General features: G+C 35.8%; 1 protein-coding gene across 7 annotated transcripts in view; it reads left to right on the forward strand.

Moving 5' to 3' along the window:
* Positions 1-366: 366 nt before the first annotated feature.
* AP4E1 (adaptor related protein complex 4 subunit epsilon 1) overlaps positions 367-24,364 on the forward strand; it is a 94,305-nt gene continuing 70,307 nt past the window's right edge. For 4 of the 7 annotated variants that reach the window (XM_067746868.1, XM_067746887.1, XM_067746857.1 and 1 more), the window contains exons 1-8: positions 368-599; positions 2,585-2,656; positions 5,605-5,728; positions 9,426-9,499; positions 11,888-12,009; positions 14,610-14,769; positions 16,338-16,504; positions 19,925-19,998. In XM_067746868.1, the coding sequence (XP_067602969.1) occupies positions 450-599; positions 2,585-2,656; positions 5,605-5,728; positions 9,426-9,499; positions 11,888-12,009; positions 14,610-14,769; positions 16,338-16,504; positions 19,925-19,998 (943 nt within the window). In that variant the 5' untranslated portion in view covers positions 368-449. Of the gene's footprint in view, positions 600-2,584; positions 2,657-5,604; positions 5,729-9,425; positions 9,500-11,887; positions 12,010-14,609; positions 14,770-16,337; positions 16,505-19,924; positions 19,999-24,364 lie in introns of all 7 variants that reach the window. The other 3 variants (XM_067746912.1, XM_067746903.1, XM_067746878.1) reach the window with 2 other exon arrangements.

The raw sequence follows: 24,364 nt of genomic DNA on the forward strand, positions 1-24,364 counted from the left end.
GGTGGTCCCCCAGACAGTGAGAGGCCGCCGAGAGAGGGCCAGGAATGGCCACCTCCCCGTGCGGTCTCGGGCAGCGCGGAGGCGGCCAAAGGGAAAGGGAGACTTTTGCGGCCGAAGTATAAGAGGGACAGACGGCAGCGGCTACCTCAGGAGGACCCAGAGAAGCTCGGGACGCAGGGGTTGCCGTCGAAACCGGGAGCGTCCGGCCCTTCTGCTCCTCCACAGGAGGACCACGTCCACACAGGCTTGGCGCGCTGTCTTTCGCTTGCAGACTCTCGCGCCCTCCCGTGGCGTCTCTCTAGAACGACACTGTGCTTGTCCGCGCAGAACGCGAATAAAGATTTCTTTTTCAGACAAACAGGAAGTGCCTACGGTGGCCGGGGAGGCGGCGGGGCAGGGCCTGGGTATGAGGCCGGGCGGTGAGCGGAGCGCGGGTGGCGGCGGCGGCGATGAGCGACATTGTGGAGAAGACGCTGACGGCGCTGCCGGGACTCTTCTTGCAGAACCAGTCGGCTAGCGGGCCCGCGGCCGCCAAGGCGTCCTTCTCCTCCCGACTGGGCGGCCTGGTCCGCGGCATCACCGCTCTCACCTCCAAGCACGTAGGTGTTTTCCGGGCCGGGAGGTCAGGGGCGCCTCGGGGAGGCCCCCTCGCTGGGAGGCTCGGGTCCGGCGGCGAGCCTCCGGGGCTGGCCATGAGGTGTGTGTGTCTGTCGGTCCTGGCGTCTGTCCGGAAGCGTCACTTTGCTGCCCGGACTGACAGCTGGGAGGCCGGGTTTCCACGGTTGGCCCTGACACTGACTCATTATTATCTGGGGCAGATATCTTTAATCTTTGAGCCTCCGTGTGTTTCTTGAACGTTGACATAACGGAGTACCAATACATATTTCATAGGTTGTTTCGAGAGTTAGATGAGACATTGAGCGTGTGAAACTACCAGGTGCCATGGAAATGTCAGCATTATTCTTCTAAAAAGTTTCTTTCGCACTCGGGTTCTTTCTGGCTCCCGGTTCTTTCAACTGCTAGATGTCATACACTAAAACAGACCCTGCCATTTGAACCTGTTGTTCAGTATATTTGGGGAGCTTGAGGTTCTTAGGTTAGACCTACGGGTTGGGCAAAGAAAAAGCATAATTCTCCCCAAATGCACTATTTGCTGAGTAAGTCTCTGCCTCAGATGGGGTTTGAAAACGAGCAGTTATAATGGAAGTTTTTAAGTTCCCACAGACTTTTCAAAGCTTCAAGGATTTTGTATCTTAAAAAAAGATCATGTGGTAGGTCAAAATCTGTTCAAAAGATATTTGTGGAAGAGACTATGTGTTAGACCCTAAAGAAACAGTGTAAAACACATTTCCTTTTCCCAAGGAATTGGTCCTTCATCTTGGGCTTAAGACAGCTGTAAGCAGTATACAATGAAATATGTGTCAGGAGAGAAGAAAAGACAAAGAGAGAAGGTTTTTCTTCAAAGTGCTCTGAGGGTTTAAAAACGTTCTTTTTTAAATTGAAATAAGATGATGTACTGGGGAGGATCTGCTTCACATTCAAAAATCACAAAAAAACAATTATTTGTAGACTTGATATTGCTTGTCTTAAAATTTTGTCCTTTGCTAGTTTTTATGAGGTGGCTGAATGAAATAAAATACTTTTTTTTTTTTTTTTTTTGCGGTACGCGGGCCTCTCACTGTTGTGGCCTCTCCCGTTGCGGAGCACAGGCTCCGGACGCGCAGGCTCAGCGGCCATGGCTCACGGGCCCAGCCGCTCCGCGACACGTGGGATCTTCCCGGACCGGGGCACGAGCCCGTGTCCCCTGCATCGGCAGGTGGACTCTCAACCACTGCGCCACCAGGGAAGCCCAATACTTTTGGTTTTAAACTGCAGTTTGAAACTGTACATAAGGTATCTAAATGTAGCTGTACTTCACTAGCGTTGTTAATTCTTGGTTAGTCACCTAATGGGCACCTGCTAATTCAATGTGTAATTTAAAGATAGCATGATATTCGTCAAAGTTGGGGTCAATTTTCAAGTGCTTAAGGAGGTGAAATACAATGCAGACAGTAGAAGTAACCATATTAGTGTATTTATTCTGTGTGTGTGAGAGAGAGATGGGAAGTGAGGAAAAGGATGCAAAGAATAAGGAAAAAAGGATAGGGAAGAAGAGTATAGTTTAAGGGGAAAAGAACAGTTTCTGTTTCTGCCTTCTTACCCTGTTTCTGTATTCCATGAAGAAGGAGAAGGTGTGAGAACCTTATTCTGGGCCACTACATAAAGAATTGCTTTTCTACTTTCTCTCCACTGTTAATTTTTTTTAAAAAAGGTTTTCTGCTAACCTGTCCTTAAGGGGACGGTAACTGAGTGAAGAAAAGAGGAATGGTGAGTTAGCATGAAAATATTTATTCTTTCCAGGAATGATTCTGAGAGTTTGAGAAATGCCTGTAGGCAAATCTTAAGTGCATAGTTTTTGTAACTCTCCTTTAAAATAATGTATCATTTTATTGAAAATATTATAAGTTATATTTTTCCCTTTAAAAATACTGTTACAGTTTAAAAAGATGGTTATTCATGCATTCAAATATTTTCATTTTTTCAGGAGGAAGAGAAATTAATCCAGCAGGAACTGAGTAATCTGAAAGCAACTGTTTCTGCTCCTACTACAACTCTGGTAAGTTTGCATAGTCAGTGCCAGCACATTTTGAATTTGAAATCTGGTCCACTGTGGACTCAGTAGTGGCATTAATTGATCAGTTGCTAAAATCTAATTTATCACAGTCAAGATCAGTTATGGATGGTAACAAGTCAGACATTAATTTTAGCCTTTTATTGCTGACTGGCTGCACCAGAGCAAGACTTGCTTGACTGTTGTCAGTTCAGTGCCAACATGATGATAGTTACATAAATGTGGGACTCCTGGGACCCCAAGGCTGATCCTATTGTTTTAATGTTGTGCACTGGGAGAAGGTTAGGACACATCATTTAAAATAATATTTTCAGGGGACTTCACAGGTGGCTCAGTGGTTGGGAGTCTGCCTGCTAATGCAGGGGACATGGGTTCCGTCCCTGGTCCGGGAGGATCCCACATGCCATGGAGCAGCTAAGCCCATGCACCACAACTACTGAGCCCGTGTGCCACAGCTACTGAGGCCCGCATGCCTTAGAGCCTGCACACCGCAACTACTGAGCCCACCTGCTCTAGGGCCCACGTGCTGCAACTACTGAGCCCGCGTGCTGCAGCTACTGAAGCCTGCGCTCCTAGAGCCTGTGCTCTGCAACAAGAGAAGCCACTGCAATGAGAATCCTGCGCACCGCATCAAAGAGTAGCCCCCGCTCGCTGCAACTAGAGAAAGCCCGCGCACAGCAACAAAGACCCAACGCAGCCAAAAAAAAAAAAAAAAGTAAAAAATAAAATAGTATTTTCAGACCTGAATTGATATATTGTAAATCTCTCATTTTACTGTTACATCTTGGAATATAGGTTGGCTGACAAGGTAGAAAAGTGATTTTCTTGCTGTAAAACTGAGTATATTGCACAATAGCTAAATCAGTATCTAGTTTTTAAAAAACTTGGTTCCATATAATTTGATTTTCAAACAGCATTCATTCAGCAACTATTTAAGCTGTGACCACCATATGCAGACCACTGTAGGACTGTGGGACTGTCCCTACATAGTTAGATTAAGGCCTACTTTTTTTTTCTTTTAATTTTTATGTGGTTTCAGATAATGAGATTTTTCCAAGCAACGTTTATTTAGGAAATATTTTGTGAGTGCCTTCTTTGTGTAAGTTGCTGTGGAATACACTTCTAATAAAAATATTGTGGTGATCATTTTGCATGAATACATGATTATGTATGTGAATAACACTTGTAAAGTCTGAGAGAATGTATATATTTCCTTTTATGGTCATAATAATATGTGGACAAATGAAACTCAAAACATAGTTAATGGGATCTATGCGTGTATGTGTATACGTATGTGTATGTATAGATATGTATATGTTTTTATGTGTATGTATAAAATCACTGTGTGTTATGATACTTGATAGAAATGTTACAGAGAAATGGCTTCTCTCTTTTCATTTAGTTTGATTTCCATTTTCTATAATTGGCATCAGTAAATACAGTTTTCATGTTACCAGGCATAAACCTGGTGTTGACAGAATTAAGATAAGTAGGTAGAAGTTAGGGAGCCAGAGTTTGAAGGAAGATTTTATAGTATTTATGGCCATCCAGCTCTGGGCATACTTTACAGAATAGTCTGTCCCTGAGGTGGTCATGTAGAAGTTGGATTATAATTTGTTAAAGAAATCTTTTAGAGTGAATTCCTGCATTGGGAAAAGCATTTTCTTCTCCAAAAATAAGAGAATAATAATGTAAATGCAATAGAATTTTACTTAAAGTCCATAATGACTTTTGAAAAACTATGAGATAAAATGTTACAAAATCAGGGTTGATACTTAATGGCTTAAATGAACACTTTCACTCATTGATGTAGAAGCCTTTGAAGAGGCTTCCAGTATACTTTAAGCTTGTTTTCTCAGTGTTTAGTAGTTTTAATTAATGTGCTGATGGATTAACTTTTATTAAACACAAGGGACCTAAATTAAATCATTAAACATTATTCCCTTAAGATTTTCCTATGGTTTATTTTTAAACTCTTCATATTTACATGTACATGTGTGTGTGTGTATATATATATATATATATATATATATATAAAATCTACTCTATATAATATGTATGAAATATTAAATGTTATTCTTTAAAACATTTTATTTTACTGTTTCTTAAGCATTTTGTGATTCAGTAATCCTGTAATATATCAACCTAATTAATTTTTAGATATTAAAATAGTCTGAGCTTTTCTTATTTTGAAACACATTTATATTTTAAATTGTTGATTAAAATTTGCTATAAATATTGATGCAGATTTTCTCATACTAAGAAAACAGATTTATAGAATCTCTTAAAACAAGTTATTAGCTCGTGTTGTAAATATTGAAAGATCCAGTTAAGTTAAATATTGGAATGATTATACCATTAATGAAATCATAATAGTTGTGAGAATTGTTGAAAAAGTAATGCTTATAAAACAAACTATCGCCTATTATAATATAGCACAGTAATTCTGAAGAAACTCCAGGTGCAATTTAGTCTTTAAATGTGAAAAATATTTTCATTACAGAAATTATTACCAACTTGTGGGAACTCTATGTATGCTTTCATTTGACAAAGTATGTTAAAATGATGTGCTACATTCTAGAAGCCACGTTAGGGTACCACGAGTGAAATTTTGTCTGAGGACCATGTGTGTCACATTATAACCAGATTTTGTGGGAGGGACACCTAGAATTAGAAATAGCTACGTTTGATTTATTTTGTATTGTTGCCAGTAACAAAATATTGAGATAATTTTACTAAAATGTGTACTGTTGGTAGTTAAATTTGGGAGAAACTCTTTATTTATAAAGTCTGACTTTGGGTGATTAATTTATATATGTTATTTCTTCAGTGCCAGGATTAAAGAACTCTCCTATTAAATGATTACAACATACTAAAAAAAAAGTCAAAGGATTCTATTTATTTATACTGTTACTGGATATTTTGTTTTTCAGAAAATGATGAAGGAATGTATGGTGAGACTTATATATTGTGAAATGCTTGGATATGATGCTTCCTTTGGTTACATACATGCAATCAAGTTGGCACAACAAGGAAACCTTTTAGAAAAAAGAGTAGGTATGTATGTGTTTAAGACTTTTGCACTTAATGTTGTCCTTAAAGTTCTGGCTATTATATAAAGTGAATGGTGGCAGGTGTGTAGTATGTTTTTAGAACACTGCCTTGTGATTTCCAAAGCTTTAAAAGATAACACTTCAAAAACTCACAGCCTAAAATGGAATCAATTTTCCTGATTCATAGCGTTTTGGAGTTATAGAAAAGATGAAAAATTGCCTGTTCTTGTGATGGTGGTTAGATGACTTTGTCAAAATTCATTGAACTATATACTTAAAAGGGTGAATTTTCTTATATGTAAATTATACCTCAGTAAAGCTGATTTTAAAAGGTCTGTATAACCTCATCAGTTTAATGATAAGGGATGATTTTTTTTAATAGATAAAAACTGAAATTGACTTGAATAATTTTCGATATCCTACTCCTAGTTTCACAATTGTTAACTATGAGGATTTGAGGTATCTTTTAAAAAAATTTGTTTCTATAATCAACCTTTAAGTCTATTAGGAAAACAAGGACTTAAATCTTGTATACATATATGTACAGCTTTATATCAGAAACTTAAGAAGGAAGCACTTTGGAATAATATAGGAGTAGAACATGTTCTTTATTCAAAGAAGTTGATAGTGTCATGTTGTCAGGGACCAACATTCTTCTCAAGTTATATTGACCTGTGCTGTCAGATGATGGGTACGGCGTGGGAGATGTCTTGGTAAAGACTCTGAGACTATATGAACACAGTATTCCACTTGTTGAATCTCACTCCACCGAAAATACTCTTTTGTCTTCTAGATTTGTTACATTCTTCCCTCCAACTAGAGTGTCCTCTGGCATCCTGTCTCTCCCTTTCTGTATTCCAAACCAAGTTTTAACTCTTCTGTGATCTCTCAGGTGGCTCCTACCATCTGTTGTCTTATGGTGTTTGTCTTTTCATGTCTTTTCCAAACTAATTCTGAGATCCCTAACAACAGGAAATTTAGAAAACAATAGTCTGTACTTTGTACATCTGTTGCTGTATTTTGCTTTTTAGACTTTCATGTAATTTTTCCATTTTCAATTAAATTTTATTTTTATTTTTATTATTTTATTGGTTTTTTTGGCCACGCCACGTGGCTTGTGGGATCTTAGTTCCCTGACCAGGGGTTGAACCCAGGCCGTGGCAGTGAAAGCACTGAGTCCTAACCACTGGATCGCCAGGGAATTCCCTAAATTTTATTTTTAAAATATGTAAAAATTACATATGTAATTTGTAATTTATACATGGTCCAAAAGTTAAGACCTGACAAAAAGGTATAGTCAGAGAAATTTCATTTTTATCTCTAACCCGTCTACCAGCTTTGCCCCTTACCCCATGGGTAACTATTTTCATTAGTTTCTGATTAATCTTTCCATTGTTTCATTTTGAAAAAACAAGCAAATTCATGAGTACACACTCAAATACTGTCTCTTACACAGAAGATAGCATGCTACAGAAATTACTCCACACCTTGTTTTGACATCTTTATACCTTTATACAATTGCATAGTTTTCAGTGGGCGGATGGATGTACTGTAGTATTTTCATCTAGGTCCCTATTGGTGGATATATGGGTAGTTTTTATTTTTTGCTCTAATAAATAATGTTGCAGTGAAGGACCTTGTATGTGGGTTATTTCATAGTTACAGTGACTAAGGAAACCTCACAGTCATTTTTACTGAGATTCATGATCTTCCTTAGGAAAGTATTTTATTGACACCTAGAAAGACGTGTATGTGGGTATCAGATATTCTTTATGTGTGCTAATGAGTGGAAGTTTTTTTTAAGGTAGCATTTAAATTTTTTATGCCTTTACTCCAGTATCGTTGCCTCATCTACTCTCCTGAGATTTCTAAGGCTAGCTTTGGTGCTTTCTCTGATGGATAATGCATTCTTATTTTTCACATGAATACTGCTGAGTAAATAAATCTCAGTACCCACTAAGTCAGGAATTATGTTAGGTGCTTTATCTTGTGAGATGTTATTTCGTTTGACAGAGGAGAAAACTGAAGCTCAGAAAGGTCAAGTCAATTTTCCAAGGTCATAGAGCTACTAAATGGTGAAGCCAGAATATAAACCCAAGTTTCTATGAGTCAAAGCCTGTATTCCTATCCTGTACCTCAGTCTTAGTCATATCAAATGTATTCTATAATCATAATTGTTATTCTTTGTTTTCCTGAAACCTTTAAAATTTTTTGAATCACAGAATATCTTTTTCCCTGTTTCCTGATTATCAAAACAGTTTCCTTGTTTTCCCTGATTGTCAAAATAGGATATTCTTTTTAACAGATAGAATTAAGATTTCATAAGGTTTTGAGGTGGTCTTTGGATTAGTTTGTTGATCTTAGTTCTTGTATCTTGATATTGGTGACTTGAGAGGGGGTGATATCTTAGCTGAACAGATGTAATCTGATAAGACCTAATTTCTGCTTTAAATGCTGTCTAGGGTTTTTCTCTTTCCTGGTCCTGGTTTGTTCTTTTTTGTCTCTCCTGATTGTGGGAGTGATAGCTCTGCTCCTCTGACCTTCAGTGAAGATGTTGCAGTGGATCATGCTGCTACTCCTTGGTTATGAGAACAGGAAATTTTTAACAGTTTTCCCATCTTCCCCAACAGACACATTATGGATGCTGGGTAGTAATAGGGATAGTTAACACTAGAATTCCTAATAAAAAGGCTGGAAGAATTGAGAAGAATGAAAAACAATGGGGATGGGAGTCAGGGAATAAGGTCTTAAAGTAGACTGTGTGAGAGGCAGAAAAACACAGGGGTTAAAAACATGAACTAACTCCTACTGGCTGGGTTGTAGTCTTGGCTCCACCATGTAGTAGCTGTAGACCTTGGGCAGTTATCCTTTTGGGGCCTCATTATTATATTGGGGATAATAATAATATCTGCCTCATAGAGTTGTTGTGAGGATTAAATGAGGTGAGGCTTGTAATGTACTTAACCCACAGTAACTGTCTAACAAATGTTATCGAAATTAAGGGTGACAGGAAAATGACATGGAGCATCTAGATTCCATGCACATGGTATTTGTCAGTGTATTAATGTACTTCCTCAATTTTAAGTTGTATTTTTTAATATTTTGATATTATTAAAATAAAAGTACTTAAGTAAATGAGTACATTTAATGTGGTAGACATTGTTTCTTTCCTCAACAACTTTTATTCATTCGTTTATCGTCAAATTGAGAAAATAAGGTATTGTTTATGGCTGATAGATGATTTGCATCATATGGATTGGTATCAGGTAGCTCATTCAGTAATACAAATAGCTAGTAACTCACTATTTATTAACTGTAGTAGCTATTAGTTTTTAAATAATTATATTTGGCTATAAGACAGAAAATGTATTGATTGATTGTGTAGAGATTTGCACAGAAGATGGGAGGCATATATTCCTAATGTCATTTACAGGACTTTAAGTTGGTGCACATAGCCTCTTTTCCATTTCAGTTATATCCTGTGAAATACCTAATTGTGAAAGACTTCAGGATGAAGAACATCTGAAATCTTCCTTACTGAATTTTTTGAACCTTGTTATTTTACTATTTGTTTTTATATTTACCTGTAACTGGTATCTTTGACACTTAAATTTTGGAATATATTATTGCTTTGTTTAACTTCTTGGGAAATGTTAATTTTTGGCAGGTAATTATGAGACTTTTCCTCTCAAATTTTATAGGTTATTTGGCTGTTTCTTTATTTCTACATGAAAGTCATGAACTGTTGCTTCTCCTTGTGAATACAGTTGTAAAGGTATTGTATGCTGGTTAATATGAAGTCTTAAATTATTCCTTCAGGCATCTGACATTTCTCATCAATCATATTAAATTAGGTATTTTTCAAAGAAGGTAAGCTTATAGAATGGGCTTAGAAAGATCTTTTATATCAGTTTCTGCATCTGTAAAATGAGGATAATAATAGAACTTAACCAAGTTGTTAGGGTTAAATGAAACACTGTAGAGAATAATAGTTGCTACTGCTGCTGTTATTATTGTTTCATTTAAAAAAGCAGAGTTAACGAAAATAAACTCAAAATGGTCTAAAGACCTACATGTAAGACCTGAAACCATGAAACTCCTAGAAGAGAACATAGGTGGAATACTCTTTGACATAAATTGTAGCAATATTTTCTTGGATCAGTCTCCTAAGGCAGAAGAAAAAGCAAAAATAAACAAATGGGACCTAATTAAGCTTAAAAGCTTTTGCACAGCAAAGGAAATAATTGACAAAACGAAAAGACAGCCTATGAAATGGGAGAAAATATTTGCAAATCATGGGACCGACAAGGGGTTAATATTCAAAATATACAAACAGCTTATGCAACTCAATATCAAAAGAAAACAAACAACCCTATGAAAAAATGGGCAGAAGACCTGAATAGACATTTTTCCAAAGAAGACATGTCGATAGCTAACAGGCAATGAAAAGATGTTCAACATCACTAATTAGAGAAATGCAAATCAAAACCACAATGAGGTATCACCTCACTGAGAATGGCTATCATGAAAAAGTCTGTGAACAGCAAATGTTAGTGAGGATGTGGAGAAAAGGGAACCCTTGTACACAGTTGATGGGAATGTAAATTGGTCAGCTACTGTGGAAAACAGTATGGAGGTTCTTTAAAAAACTAAAAATAGAACTACCACATGATCCAGCAATTTCACTCCTGGGTATATATCTGGAAAAAATGAAGACACTAATTTAAAAAGATACATAACCCCAGTGTTCATAACAGCACTATTTACAGTAGCCAAGGCATGGAAGCAACCCAAGTGCCCATCAGCAGACAGTTGGATTAAGAAAATGTGGTATATATACACAATGGAATATTATTCAGCCACAAAAAAGAATGAAATACTGCCATTTGCAGCATTGTGGATGGACCTAGAGAATACTATTGAAATTAAATATTAGTAAATAAGTCAGAGAAGGACAAGTACTGTATGATATCACTTATATATAGAATCTAAAAAATAATACAAATGAATGTATATGCAAAACAGAAACAAACTCACAGACATAGAAAAGACACTTGTGGTTACCAAAGGGGAGAGAGGGAGGGACAAATTAGGAGTATGGGATTAATAGATAACAAACTACTATATTTAAAATAGATAAACAAGGACAGCATAGGGAATTATACCCATTTATCTTGTAATAACCTATAGTGGAGTATAATCTGCAAAAATACTAAATCACTGTTCTGTACACCTGAAACTAATACAATATTATAAATAAGTATACTTCAGTAAAAGAATACATTAAAAAAAAAAGCAGAGTTGGAATTATAACTCAGATCTCCAGACTCTTAGTCAGATGCATCTTCCATGCTGTTGTCTTTTTCTCTAGGATCTGTTTTAAAGGGATGTGATATAAACTGAATAATTGAAGTCTTTTAAATTCTGAAAGTCAGTTTAAAGAAGAACAGAGTTTAATTGGGTAACTGAAATGTACAGATAATAAAAACACAATTTAATGCATACACAGTATTGTTTCCTGTTAAACGTTTAAACAAAATTGGTAATGAAGTATAATTGAATTGTTGACCTTTTTCATGTTTATCTTGTTTCAGTCTTTTGATATGTGAGAGAGAGAGTGTGTGTGTGGGTGTGTAGTATCAATACTTTCTGAATTAAGTTATATACTCTCTTAAGTTTACTCATAGCTTAAACTTGTGCAAACTTTCAAAAACGTACTTTTGGGTTCTATTAGAACGGTTTGTAAACTTTGTGCTTATGTAAGTATATATGAATGCATGCATTTTATCGTATATATTCAAGAATTGCTTCCTTTTAAACTTCCACTCATATTGTTGATTAACAAGAAGAATTCATAAAATTATTCTGTTACTAGTTTAGAAAAGTCTTAAAGGCTGTAATAAGGAAGACTACTTTGGTCATTGTCAGGACAGAAGTACAGTCTCCTTTAGTTCAGTTGTCTTTTGGCTATCTTTATCTATTGACTCTATTAAGGCAAATGAAACAGGGATATTCCTATAAAATATGAGGTAAGCCTAAATGTACAAATTAATTTAAAACGTTAGTAGAAAACTATTAAGTGTGTAGGACCATTGCAATGTTGAGCTCAATGTCCCTAGATTCAGAATTTGCACTGAATGTTTTCTTTGCTTAATAATGTTAGGACTTGCAGAGCACTAACCTAGTAGAAGTATGTATGGCACTTACTATCGTCAGCCAGATTTTCCCTCGAGAAATGATTCCAGCTGTTCTTCCATTAATAGAAGATAAACTTCAACATTCTAAGTAAGTAAATTCTTTTTGGATAGGTGTCTACACTATGTATTTCAAAAGGAAAATTTATACTCAGAAGTTTATTCTAACTTTAACTTAATGCTACCAGGATAGAGGATATTCTTTGACTGCCAGGTATAATGCAAAAATCCCTGATATTTGTCCTTTATTGTCCTTTATTTTTATGTGGGTTTAGAAAAATGTTAGGCAACTTTCTAAAGTTAAACTGAGAGTCAGTGAGGCTTAGCATCAGGAATCCTTGGCTTTCTTCCCACTTCTTCTGCTAACCATCAGGGGTCCTGTTTTTCTCTTGGCTATATGGGGTTGGTTGAAGATCCTTAGTTCTCACAGAGTTGTTTTGAGGATAAAGTGAAGTAATGGAAAACATATGGAAATGGTTCAAGTGCTATGAACATAGACCTTCAATGTATTGGGGATGCTTTATATCAAAACTGCAGCTTTCAAATTCTGTTTTATAGCAGAATATATCCAAATGAACCTTAACTTGTATTTTGCTAATCTTGTATGATTCCTTAACTCTCTCCTTCTCAACTTGATTACTTTTTCACCACATTTGGAATTATTCTGTTTTTAACCAAGCCCCTCAACTTTATAATCTTTAAAGTTAGGGAAAAGTTTACAGTCACTTGCCATTTTTCCTTTGTGATTGCAGTATTTTAGTTATATATACATTTTTGATAAAGATTTCTTTTGTTACTCATAATATTTCATAGGCTTAAGTCAGTATTTTTAGTGTTCTAAGATTTTAAAATGTTGTTTTATGGTTTGTGTTCTTTAAATCTCGGACCATGAATATTTCAGCTAAAAATGATAGCTTTTTCTAAGAATTATGGAATAACTTCAGAGATTTTTCAGAGTTGTAATATTTTGTTTATATCAAATCTGTGTTTAGAACAAATGATGGGTATGGAAAATTAATTACTGGAAATAAAATATTAGCCTTTCTTAGATAATTAGAGGTTGATATGATCACAGCAGAGCATATTTTTATGAAATTTTTCCATACCACCACTGTTTTTTGGTAGCCATACTTATCCTTTGTATGAAATCTTTCAAAGAATTGAATTTTTTCCTTGTTGCTTCCCATTTACCCTTTCAGTTTTTTCCTTATTGCTTCCCATCTACTGTCATTTCAAGTCCTGGCCTTTCCTGTCTTCTACCAGTTAGAGTTTAGACTTTCTGAAACTCTGCTTTTGCAATTATGGCCATACCTAACTCCATGCTATGGAGTAAAGAGCTAAAGACAGAGCTGTGGGACAGAGCTACAGATAAACCGGTAGATATCACAACGAAGCTATGAGACAGGGCTTGGACTCGACTTTTGAATCCCTGGTTATATTTCAGCACGCCAAATTCACAGCCCGAATCCAGGTTTTTTGATATCTTGTGTTATTGCCACCACTTTGGGCCAGACCTAGGGATTCCTGAGCCTGTTCAGAGTTTGTATTCTTTTCCCTCACCTCGTTTACTTACTCTCTCCCGGAACTCATATTGGTTAATGCCCAATAGCAATACATTGGGATATAGTTTACAGTTACTGTAGTATTAATACTAATGGCAAATCTTTTGTTAATCTGCTTTTCTTTTTATGTGAAAAGAATTTTCCAGCATGACATAGTTTACCTAGGAAGATAGTAGGTTGCTTGTTAATGCAGAGGCTGGGTGGCCATTTGTTAGGAATCTTATAAAAAGTATTCTTGAGTGAAACACAGAGGATTGCATTGAATAATCTCAATTTTGAGATTCTGTGATTTTAGTTAACAGAAATACATATTAAGGAACCCTGAAAATAAATACTTCTGTACTGCTGTTGTGGGCACTGCCAGCATAGTCTGCAAATATGAACTATGTGGAAATAGGCATAAGAGACAAAAACAAAGAATATAATTCCTTGGAAACTACATTATGTTCATAGGATAGCAACTCTTTATTTTTGCTTCTTGTGTGCTAGACATTATCTGTTACAAATGAAGTGCAAGACTTGTGTATACTTTCCTCTTCATTGTAATGAGGTTTTTGAAACATGAGCTGGGCAAGGAGAGGAGTAACATCTTTTAATGTAAGTCCCCCTTATACTCCCCTGCCCCCCCTCAAGTATTTGGAGTATGCTTGCCCATGATGTAAAAAAAGAAATATGAAAAGCTAGAATGTTGAGGAGACTTTTAATATTGATGAAGAGACTGTTTAATGTTATTGGCAGAAATTACCTCTCACTCATTTAAATTTACTGTTGATTCTTTTCCCAATTTCTACAGATATGGTTTTCAAAAATGGAATTAGGGAATTAACGAATTTATCTTTCCTGGTTTGTTTTGGTTTCAAAAGTAATATATGCTTGTTACCAAAAAATTTTATAACTAGAGAAATACATAACATGGACAGTTAAAGTCTCTTGAGGTCTTACCTCCTAGAGATAACTGCTTTTATAGTTTGGTAGATTAGAATAAAAAATTAATAATAAATGTGTAATTCTTTCTTTTTAGCTTCAGGTAACAGCTGGTATTTTACAATCATCTGGTCCATAATCTTTTCAAACTAATAAATGCCTGATAATTCAGATGGTTTATTTAGATTTTATTTTTTATCTTTAGGGAGATTATACGAAGAAAAGCTGTCCTAGCATTATATAAATTCTATCTTATCGCTCCTAATCAAGTACAGCATATCCATATTAAGTTTCGGAAAGCACTTTGTGACAGAGATGTTGGGGTCATGGCTGCATCCTTGCACATATACCTTAGGATGATTAAGGTAAGTTGGCATTTTGAGCAGGTACTGAGTAGCTACCATTAGAAAAATGTAATTATGTAATTAAAAGAAAACTCATATTTTTCAGTAAAATGCTTAAGTCACATTTAAATTTGTATTATTGACACTTTAATAGTAATTTTTGCATGTTGTTGATCGCATGAGTTGTAGACAGATTATAGATTTAGTCTTTTTTTATGCCTAAAATTTTTTCATGTTACGAAAGAAGCATGGAAAAATGGTAGCTCTGGAAAGTGGTTGAAATTTTCAGATTTGTGGTTTTTCAAGCAGTGCCTCCCTTTTATACAACTTCATGGGATACATATAACAATTTATAGAAATGAGGAGAGCTGGTGGAGAACGTGCAATGCATAGTCTACAGTGTTGACTCCATACATTGATACTGTGTTGGAGGAGGAAGGGGGATTGGATACTATGGTAAAAAATTTTTCTAAATGATGATACGGGTTTATACTAATTCAACCCCAGTGTATTGCCTGAAACCCTTTGTGTCTGAAAGTATATACTTGTGAGAGATTTCATCATACATCATAATGAAATGGAATATGCTGTTGAAATCAATTAAAAATTACAGAAACTGAAGGTTGTCTTTACTTTTATGCATTGTGTGCTCCAAAATAGTGTGGTATAAATAGATAATTGATATTAAATCTTATTTTTCCTCTAACATTTATTAAACTCTGAAAGAGCTACTATTTCCCTTCCAAAAATTTGTCCTTGATACACAGTAAAAATTACAATGAAGAGTCTAACATTCATTTTGAGGAATGTGTATTTAATTTCCCCAGTTCAGGCAGATGGTTACTAGACCTATAGTGGTGATCAATTCGTAATATACATAAATGCTGAATCACTATGTTGTACACCTGAAACTAATATAGTATTGTATGTTAACTACACTTCAGTTAAAAAAAATAAGATGAAAAAAAAATTTCCCCAGTCCAAGAGATTAGTCAGATAGATAATCAAGGCATACTCATTCAGAATCACAAATATGTTTAAATACTATAGAGTTAATTAATTTTTGATAAGCAGGCTTACTGATTTTGGGGGTTTTAAATGTTTGAGTAATTTTGGCTATGCTCTTCCACCTGGAACATATTTAGTTCAATCACATGAGAAGTCTTTTGAAAACAAAATTCAGAGATTGGAAACAGACCTTGGTTTTCATCAAAAGTAGAGGTATTACTGCTTTTTTCAGTATGTCAGTTCTTTTCAATTTTTGCTTTAATTGCTGATACTAGCTTTTAAAGGTTCTAAGATGTAATTATAGAACTTTGGAAATGTGATTAAACTGTATAGGAAGTAGGAAGTGGTGGAAGCTTTTTGGGGCATGATTCAGCTCTGGATCTGGTAGCCAGAGGAGTTTCATGGTGGAAGAAATTACACAGTTAGAGGACTGTTTCTTTAAATATGAACATGAAACTTATTAAGTGAGCATGTATTAAGTTAGATTCTATATGGCATTTCAACCAGGTCTATTTTATTTTTAAGACATTATTATTAACAGAAAGTTTTTTGTTTTGCTTTACTTTGTTTTTTGGATGTAGGAGAATTCATCTGCATATAAAGACTTGACTGGGAGTTTTGTAACAATTTTGAAGCAAGTGGTTGGAGGAAAACTCCCTGCAGATTTCAATTACCACAGTGTACCAGCACCATGGTTACAAATTCAGCTGTTGAGAATACTAGGACTTCTAGGAAAAGATGATCAAAGGTAAACTATTCTAGGTAAATTTGATAGGCTTTAGTCATCTAGAGGTTTCATGATAAACCAGCTTCTCCCAATGCTTAATTGACTTAATAGTGATAAATAAGCCACTATAAGAAGTGTAAAAATTCAGGTTGCTGGGATAATCCTGGCTCTCTGGTTATCTCAGTCCTACTCACAGTGCAAGATACCTTTGAAGCTCCATATGTTCCATGAAACTTTCTTAACCATTCTAGTTTGGGGCTTGGGAAACTTTTTTATAAAGGGCCAGATAAATATTTTAGGCTTTGTGGGCTATATGTTGTCTATTGCAACCATTTAATTCTGCTGTTGTATACAGCTCAAAAGCAGCCATAGATAATATGTAAATGAATGAGCACAGCTATGTTCCAAAAAAACTCTTTAAGGACATTAAAACTTGAATTTCATATAATCTTTTTGTGTCATGAAATATTATTCTTTTGATTTTTTTTCAACCACTTAAAAATGTAAAAACCATTCTTAGCCTGTAGCCAATACAAAAACAGGCATCTGGACAGATTAGGCATGCAGGCTATAGTTTGCTTACCCTGTTGCTCTAATTGGAACAATTCATTTGTTTGAATTACTCTTTTAGGCAGTAATTTTATTAAACTTTATGGGTACCTTTCCAGTTACATATATTTTTGTAACTTTTAATTTTGCTGTAGTTTTTCAAGCTTACAGAAAAATTCCAAGAATAGTACAGGGAGCTCTCTCTACCTCTGTTCATCAATTATTTCTATTTGCTTTATCATTCTTTCTCTCTCTGTGTGTGCATGTGTGCACACCTGTTATTTTTATTTAAGAATTTTTTTTTAAACTGTTCAAGAGCAACTAGATTTGGTCCCCTTGAGAGCAAGGACCATGGTTTGAGCCCCTGATGTGTTTCTGTCTTGAGAAAATACTATTGATCAGGTTCTGACTTTAGAGATGTGGTTTTGTTTTATACGGTAGGGTACAATTTATATGCTAATCCTTTTTTAAAAAATTTTATTTATTTTTGGCTGCATTGGGTCTTCGTTGCTGTGTGTGGGCTTTTCTCTAGCTGCCATGAGCGGGGGCTACTCTTCGTTGCAGTGCACGGGCTTCTCATTGCAGTGGCTTCTCTTGTGGAGCACGGGCTCTAGGGCCCACGGGCTCAGTAGTTGTGGCACACGGGCTTAGTTGCTCTGCGGGATGTGGGATCTTCCCGGACCAGGGCTTCCCTGCATTGGCACGCGGATTCTTAACCATTGCGCCACCAGGGAACTCCTATATGCTAATTCTTTAGTCTCACTTTACTAAGGGATTGTCCTCTAGGCTATTATTGCTCCTAGTAATGTCTCCTCAGTGTCATGTCAGCATCCGTCTTTGGTGAGCTCCTGATGAGCGCTAACTGGGCTATATCACTCTTGGTGTTGCTATTTTACTTTTTTCTATGTTTATGAATCTCAACCTTGATTGAAACCTAGGGTGAAAACCTGGAGTTGATGGACCAGACACACACATTGGAAATGTTTGTCCTATTTTGGAGCTCTAGTTGGAGTTCACTAGAATTCTGTTGTAAAACCATGAATTTCATAGTAATGCATTCAGACCTCACTGGTCCAAAAGGATTTAATGCCATCATATGTTGTCAGGAAGTAACTTTGGAGGCATTTAGTGAATTTACTAAATTCATTAACTCATTATCTTCCTTCTTTCCTTCATGGATGAATTTGAAGAATATGTACAAAGATGAGTATGTTGAATAGAGTTCAGAGAGGTCAGTTGAATAGAAATTAGGCTTAATTAAATGAATAAAGAGTAGAACTCTCTTATAATGTTATGGAACATTAGAATGTTCGTTCCCTCCTTTGTTGTTTGAACTCTAATAAGATTTTATGTTAACGTATATTTCTTAAGTTATGATTAGCTCAATGTGGCAAAGTAAAAATGTTAAGTTATTTTATAACAGGATTCTAATGTATTTAATTGAAAGAACTTACTGGAAAAATCTCTTATATTTATGGTCTTTTGTATGTATTGTTTGAATATTTTCTTGTGTTTTATAGCATTCTGCTTCTTAGGTTATTAACATTTAGCTCAATCATGTCTGCAAATGTTTCCACATTTCGTGTGGTTAATTATGACTCTTATGCCAGACATTGGCTTTTAAAATTGGGCAACTATACCATAATCTAAGTGTAGTATTACCAAATTTAGGGAGGGAAGGATTTGTAATGTCTACTATATGGTTGTTGTCTGTGCAAGAAATGCTTACATAATAAAATGAGGAATTTTAGGATATGGTTCTGGATTCTCACTGGATATTTATACTTTAGTTAAGATGCAATAGAAGTACATGCATTTCATATTGAGTTTTACAGCTGTACATTTGGGAAAAAAAGACATTTTCTGAGAAAGTTGTAACATACATGATATGTAATTTGTATAGCCCCAGATTATTTTCATCTTTTTGTTTGTTTTATAGTGTAGTTTCTCTGCAAGAAACAACTATGTATTCTGTGGGTCGGGGTTTTTTCTGTTTTTGTTGTTACTTTTTTTTTGGCTACGCCACGTGACCTATGGGGTCTTAGTTCCCGACCAGGGATTGAACCTATGCCCCCTGCATTGGAAGCGTGGAGTCTTAACCACTGGACTGCCAGGGAAGTCCCTGGGTATTCTGTTTTGATGGTGCTTTTTTCTATTAGTGCTTTTTGAGTTTACAAAACATACAAAAATATCAGCTGAGAAGCCATAGTTTTCACACTGGCCTCTTGGAGAGGACTTTTCCTTGGAGAAAAGGCTTGGTGGCAGAGTGCTAGGGCTCTATAAAACACTGCATTTTTGTGTAGTATCTACCTCAACCCAGTAACTATAACTGTAATCAGTGACCATAAAGACATAGGAATGGTTTTAATCTGTTAATTGCACAAAATATAATTTCTTTATATTTAACATAAATGAAAGTTAAAATTTTCTTTCTGATGAACCTGGTACTGCTCAAAGAAAGACTAATATTTGAATATTTTTTAAAAACTAAGTGTTTGAAATACAGATAATATACTGTCTGGAGTAATCTGGTTATGTAAAGTATTAGAGTAGTAACTTTAAACAGGTAGAAATATTATATTACGAAGAAAATTATAAAAGATAGCATGTTCAACCAAACAAAAACTTTATTTGTTAAGTAGGTACAGATTGAGGAAAGAGTTGATTGACTTATCTCTTCATTGACTAGTCAGCTTTGATAAAGCAGGAAGTTAAACTCATGAAAAAGAACAAATGGAATCTTTAAGAAGTGAAATTCCCAATTCATAAAATGAATTTCTTTCACTTCTTTTCTGTAGATCCTCAGTTTTAAAGAGAGAGAAGTTTGAAAAACTATGTTTTATTGGGTTATAATACTATAATTCTACTGCAAATAAAATATCTTTTAAACAGGACAAGTGAATTAATGTATGATGTTCTCGATGAATCCTTACGAAGAGCTGAGTTAAATCACAATGTCACATATGGTAGGTAACATATGTAAATGCTGCTCTAATGACTAATAATGTTTTCAGTATTATACCTAAATCTGTGTTAGAATATTATAAATTTCAATAGAATTTTAAATGTTAATTTTTACGGTGGTTTTGGGATTATTATTTTTCACTGGAAGCATTGAATAACTAATAAAAATAATTTGAAATTACGCCATTGTTTAAATGTTGACCTAAATTGACTATTACAATTGTCTCTCTTTTCAAGTCTTTATTTTTAAAGAGAAATTGTCTCTGTATTGAAAATGTCCATCAAGCATCTAATTGACTGTGAAGATAACCTAGTAGGTCCATTCCATACTTAAGACAGTTCTTAAATGAAATAATCAGTCAACTAGTCACCAAATATTTCTTAAGTTTTTGTTATTTATCAGACCCTGTGAAAGATGCTTGGAATACAGTCGTGAATAAAATAATATCGTTGAGCTCACAGCCTAAATAGATGGAAGGGGACAGGTACTAGAAATATTACAGAAATGAATTTACAAGGTACTCTGGAGAACACAACAGCTAGTCTTAGATGAGAGGGAGAACAAGGAAGGCTTTTCTGAAAAAGTGATATTTAAGAAGATAACTGAAGGATGAGTACGATATAGATAAGAATATATAGATATGGAATAATGTACTTTTTAATGAAGAGACAATAGCTATTTATGTTAAATACAATTTTACAAAGTAATTTAGTGATAAGAGACAAGAGTAAAATGGGAGAGGAGGGAGGAGAACTGAGAAAAGTAACCAAAAAAACTTCCAGTCTTAATAGCCAGAGGGAAGAACTCTTAGTTCTTTATTGATCAGCCTGAGAAAGCTCGTTGAAGAAATTGGGATATTTGGAGATATTTAAAGGATAGAAGTAAAACAGTTTGAATCTCACCTGGTATGGAGAAGGGCAGTAGAAGAGGTATAGAGAGGTATAACTCAAATGAGTAGTCATTTCTTAGTCTGGTAAAATACCGTGAAGTAGGGGATGGAGTCTTGTTCTTTCAGACAATGGTAAACTGTGGATCTTTAAGAACAATGGTTGTAGAAGTGCAGAGTAGACTAGAGGGCAGAAATTGAACTAGTTTAATTGTAATAAAAGTGCTTGACAAAAATGCAGTAGGAATAAAAAGAAAGGATTGCATGCATAAGACTAGTATGGAAAAAATAATGCACGTGGTAGTGAATTGGGATAGTAAATTTTGAAGCATAGATTTATGTTTTGCGTGTATAAATGGTAATTAAGGTAATAAGTGTGGTGTATTCATTTGTTCACCCAGTATTTATTGAATGCCTACAAAACAAAAATTTAATTTGTAAACTAGGTACAGATTGAGGAAAGAGTTGATTGACTTAACGTATTCCTCCATGGTAAGTGTGGGAGCTTAAGGGAAGAATAAGGTAGACACAGGCCCTGCCCTTATAAGTGTATAGTATAATGAATAGTTGACATCATCTAGGATCCTGCTATGTAATGAGAAGAATAAGGTGCCAGAGATAAGGATGATCATTATTGAGGCAGGTGGTTTGGCTAGGAGCTGTCAGTGTATCCAGAGTAGTGTCAGAATCTTTGGAGGCAGCTAAAGTAAATTAAAAAGTTTTGCTTGAGATATAATCATGGTCTAGGATAAGGGTTTGAAAGGCTCTCAAGGAATTCTGTTTAAAATCAATTTTCTGCTTTTCTTCCTTGCAGAAAGTTTTTTTTCTTTCTGTAATTGACATTTCAGCTTTAATTTTTAAATTTTTTTGAATAGGTAATATATGCACATGGTTCAGAATTCAAAAGGTACAAAAGGGTATACAGTGAACAGTAAGTGTCCCTTTGACCCTTATGACCCACCACCCAGTTCCCCCTCCTGGAGATAACCACTGTTACTACTTTCGATTTAGAGAATACTGTATACCTGAGGAAATATTTTTTAATGTTCTCCATTAGGACATCCTTCTTTTATTAAGATTGCTGGGACCAGTGCCAACAGTTTATTTCTTTGTAGTCTGTCAGTCCAGTGTTTCACCTTGCCAGAGAAACTTAGTTTCTGTTGTTTCCCTTTTTTCCTTTATTTATCTTCTCTTTGTTCTACATTTCCCCCCCTGTATTTGTACTGATACAGTTTATAGCTTACAGTGAGTTTATCAATGGTAGAGTGTTCTCTAGTAAACCTAATATAAATATCTTATTACTTAAAAATGTGAATTTTAATTATAAACTTCATAAGGGCAGGGACTGTGTCTGTCTTATTGGCCAGCATATCCCAGTATCTGGCACTGGATTACTCAGTGAGTAATATGTTTTAATTGAATTGAAGGAAGAGAAAGTTATTTTACTTTTATCAGTTATCTTACTGGGTTTCAGTCTTAATATTTTTTAAACTGTATTTTTATGAAAGTTTCATTATTATAACTTAGTGTCAAATCAAGAAATAAATCACATCAGAGGCATTTACTGAGTATCTGCTATGTGCCAGGCATTGCATAAAGTGATGTAGAGGATATGAAGAAGTATTAAATATAATCTTTGCCTTCAAGGAATTTACAGTATAATGGAGAAGATAACTTATTTATGAAAGCATAATATCAGTATAAGGCAGAATGCAAAGGGGAGATAAAGTCAATAAATATTACAGGAGTCCAGAGGCGATAAAGATCACTCTGGGCTTCAGGGCACATAAAGATTTATTGATGTAATAGGACCTTGAAAGATAGGATTAAGATAGCCAGAAGGGAGGTTAAAAGTGGTTCTAAGGCAGAGGGAACATGAGAGAAGGTGCAGAGGCAGGCGTGTTTAAAACAGTTTCAGAGAACGGTGACTTGCCAGCCTGTTTGGACAGTTCATAGTGAAGCAGTGGGAAGCCCATATTGTGGAGGTCCTCCCATGGCAGCCAAAGGAACTTTATAATGTATAAATCTGGAGGTATGGAATAGTTTTGGGCAGGGTACTGATAAGATGAGAAAGACATTTTTAGTAAACTATTTGGTAAGTTGGGAGAATTACATAAAATGGAGTATAAGGGATAGAACCATCAAAAGTAGATAGAAGTACTTTTCCCACTAAGTACACCTAAAAACTCTGGACATTATATGTAAAATAAACATATAAGACTCTGAAAGGTGGATAAATGAAGGTAGACTGGTTAGGGACCTTTGCATTCAAGGAACAACACCAAGGTGAGTACCCTGGGCTTTCTTTTTGCCTCATATACCCCAGACTGGGTACTGAAGAGCCAGCAGTCTGAAAATGCCAACAGGTGCAGACAAAAGTGCCCTGAAAAAAGCCTGCTCTCTAGCCAAAGGACTAAGGGAAAAAGGGCAAACTAGCAAGATAGAAAACTTTTAGACAATAGCTCTTCTATTACAGTCAAGCATCACACAGAAAAAACTGTGGACCACCCACAGCGGCAGAGGCTGAATGGAGAGTCAAGATTTCCACCCTCACCAGATACAATGAGGTGCCCCAACCCTCCCATGGGGCTAGTGGTGAAGACCAAGAGGGGCAGCTGCAGTTTCATCCTGCCAGATGTTAAGGGGGACCCTCCCTGGCATTGCCAGTGGAGATGATGTGGGAAGCCTGGATTTCACATTATCCAGGAGCAGGGAATAATGAGGTACCCCTCCCATCTTTCCTGAGGTGGCGTTAGAAGAAGTCTAGTGACGAGTTAGGACTTTTAAACTGGTCACGTATACCAGGGCCACCCCCTTAATCTCAATGCAGGTCATATAGGGAGCAGTAACGGGGTGCCCCTCCCTCTTCCAGGCAGGGTACTTCCATCCCCCATCCAGGAGGAACCAGCATCCCCTGCCTCTCCAAGTGTTAAAGGAGGCAGAGCGGACTGCCACCCTTATAGCATGGTACCCGCATCTCCCTGCCAGAGTGGTGACAGTAGTTAACTTATTTAAAATGAAAGTAAAGTCTAGTCTGAAGGATACAGTGTCAGTAGAACTTCTTCAAATTTTGTGCATAATCCTACCCAAAATATCTATGATAAAACCACAGTGTCACAAATGTTAGAATGTTATTAATTTTTAATTTGTTAATTTTTTACTTGATGGTATCTTGATTAGGACCTGGCTTCCTCTGGAAGAGTAAACAAAGCTCCACGATGCATTTTACCTTTAGAAATCCTTAGAGGCTCTACAGCAAGTCCCCTACGTACAAACAAGTTCCTTTCCGAGAGCACGTTTGTAAGTCCAGTTTGTTCGTAAGTCCGACAAAGTTAACCTAGGTACTGAACCAACACAGTTGGCTGTATATACTGTACTGTAATACGTTTATAACACTTTTCACACAAATAATACATAAGAAACAAACACAAAAATAAATAAAGCATTTTTAATCTTACAGTACAGTACCTTGAAAAGTACG

This window comes from Pseudorca crassidens, chromosome 1 (assembly GCF_039906515.1).
Source record: "Pseudorca crassidens isolate mPseCra1 chromosome 1, mPseCra1.hap1, whole genome shotgun sequence".
Classification (NCBI taxonomy): domain Eukaryota; kingdom Metazoa; phylum Chordata; class Mammalia; order Artiodactyla; family Delphinidae; genus Pseudorca; species Pseudorca crassidens.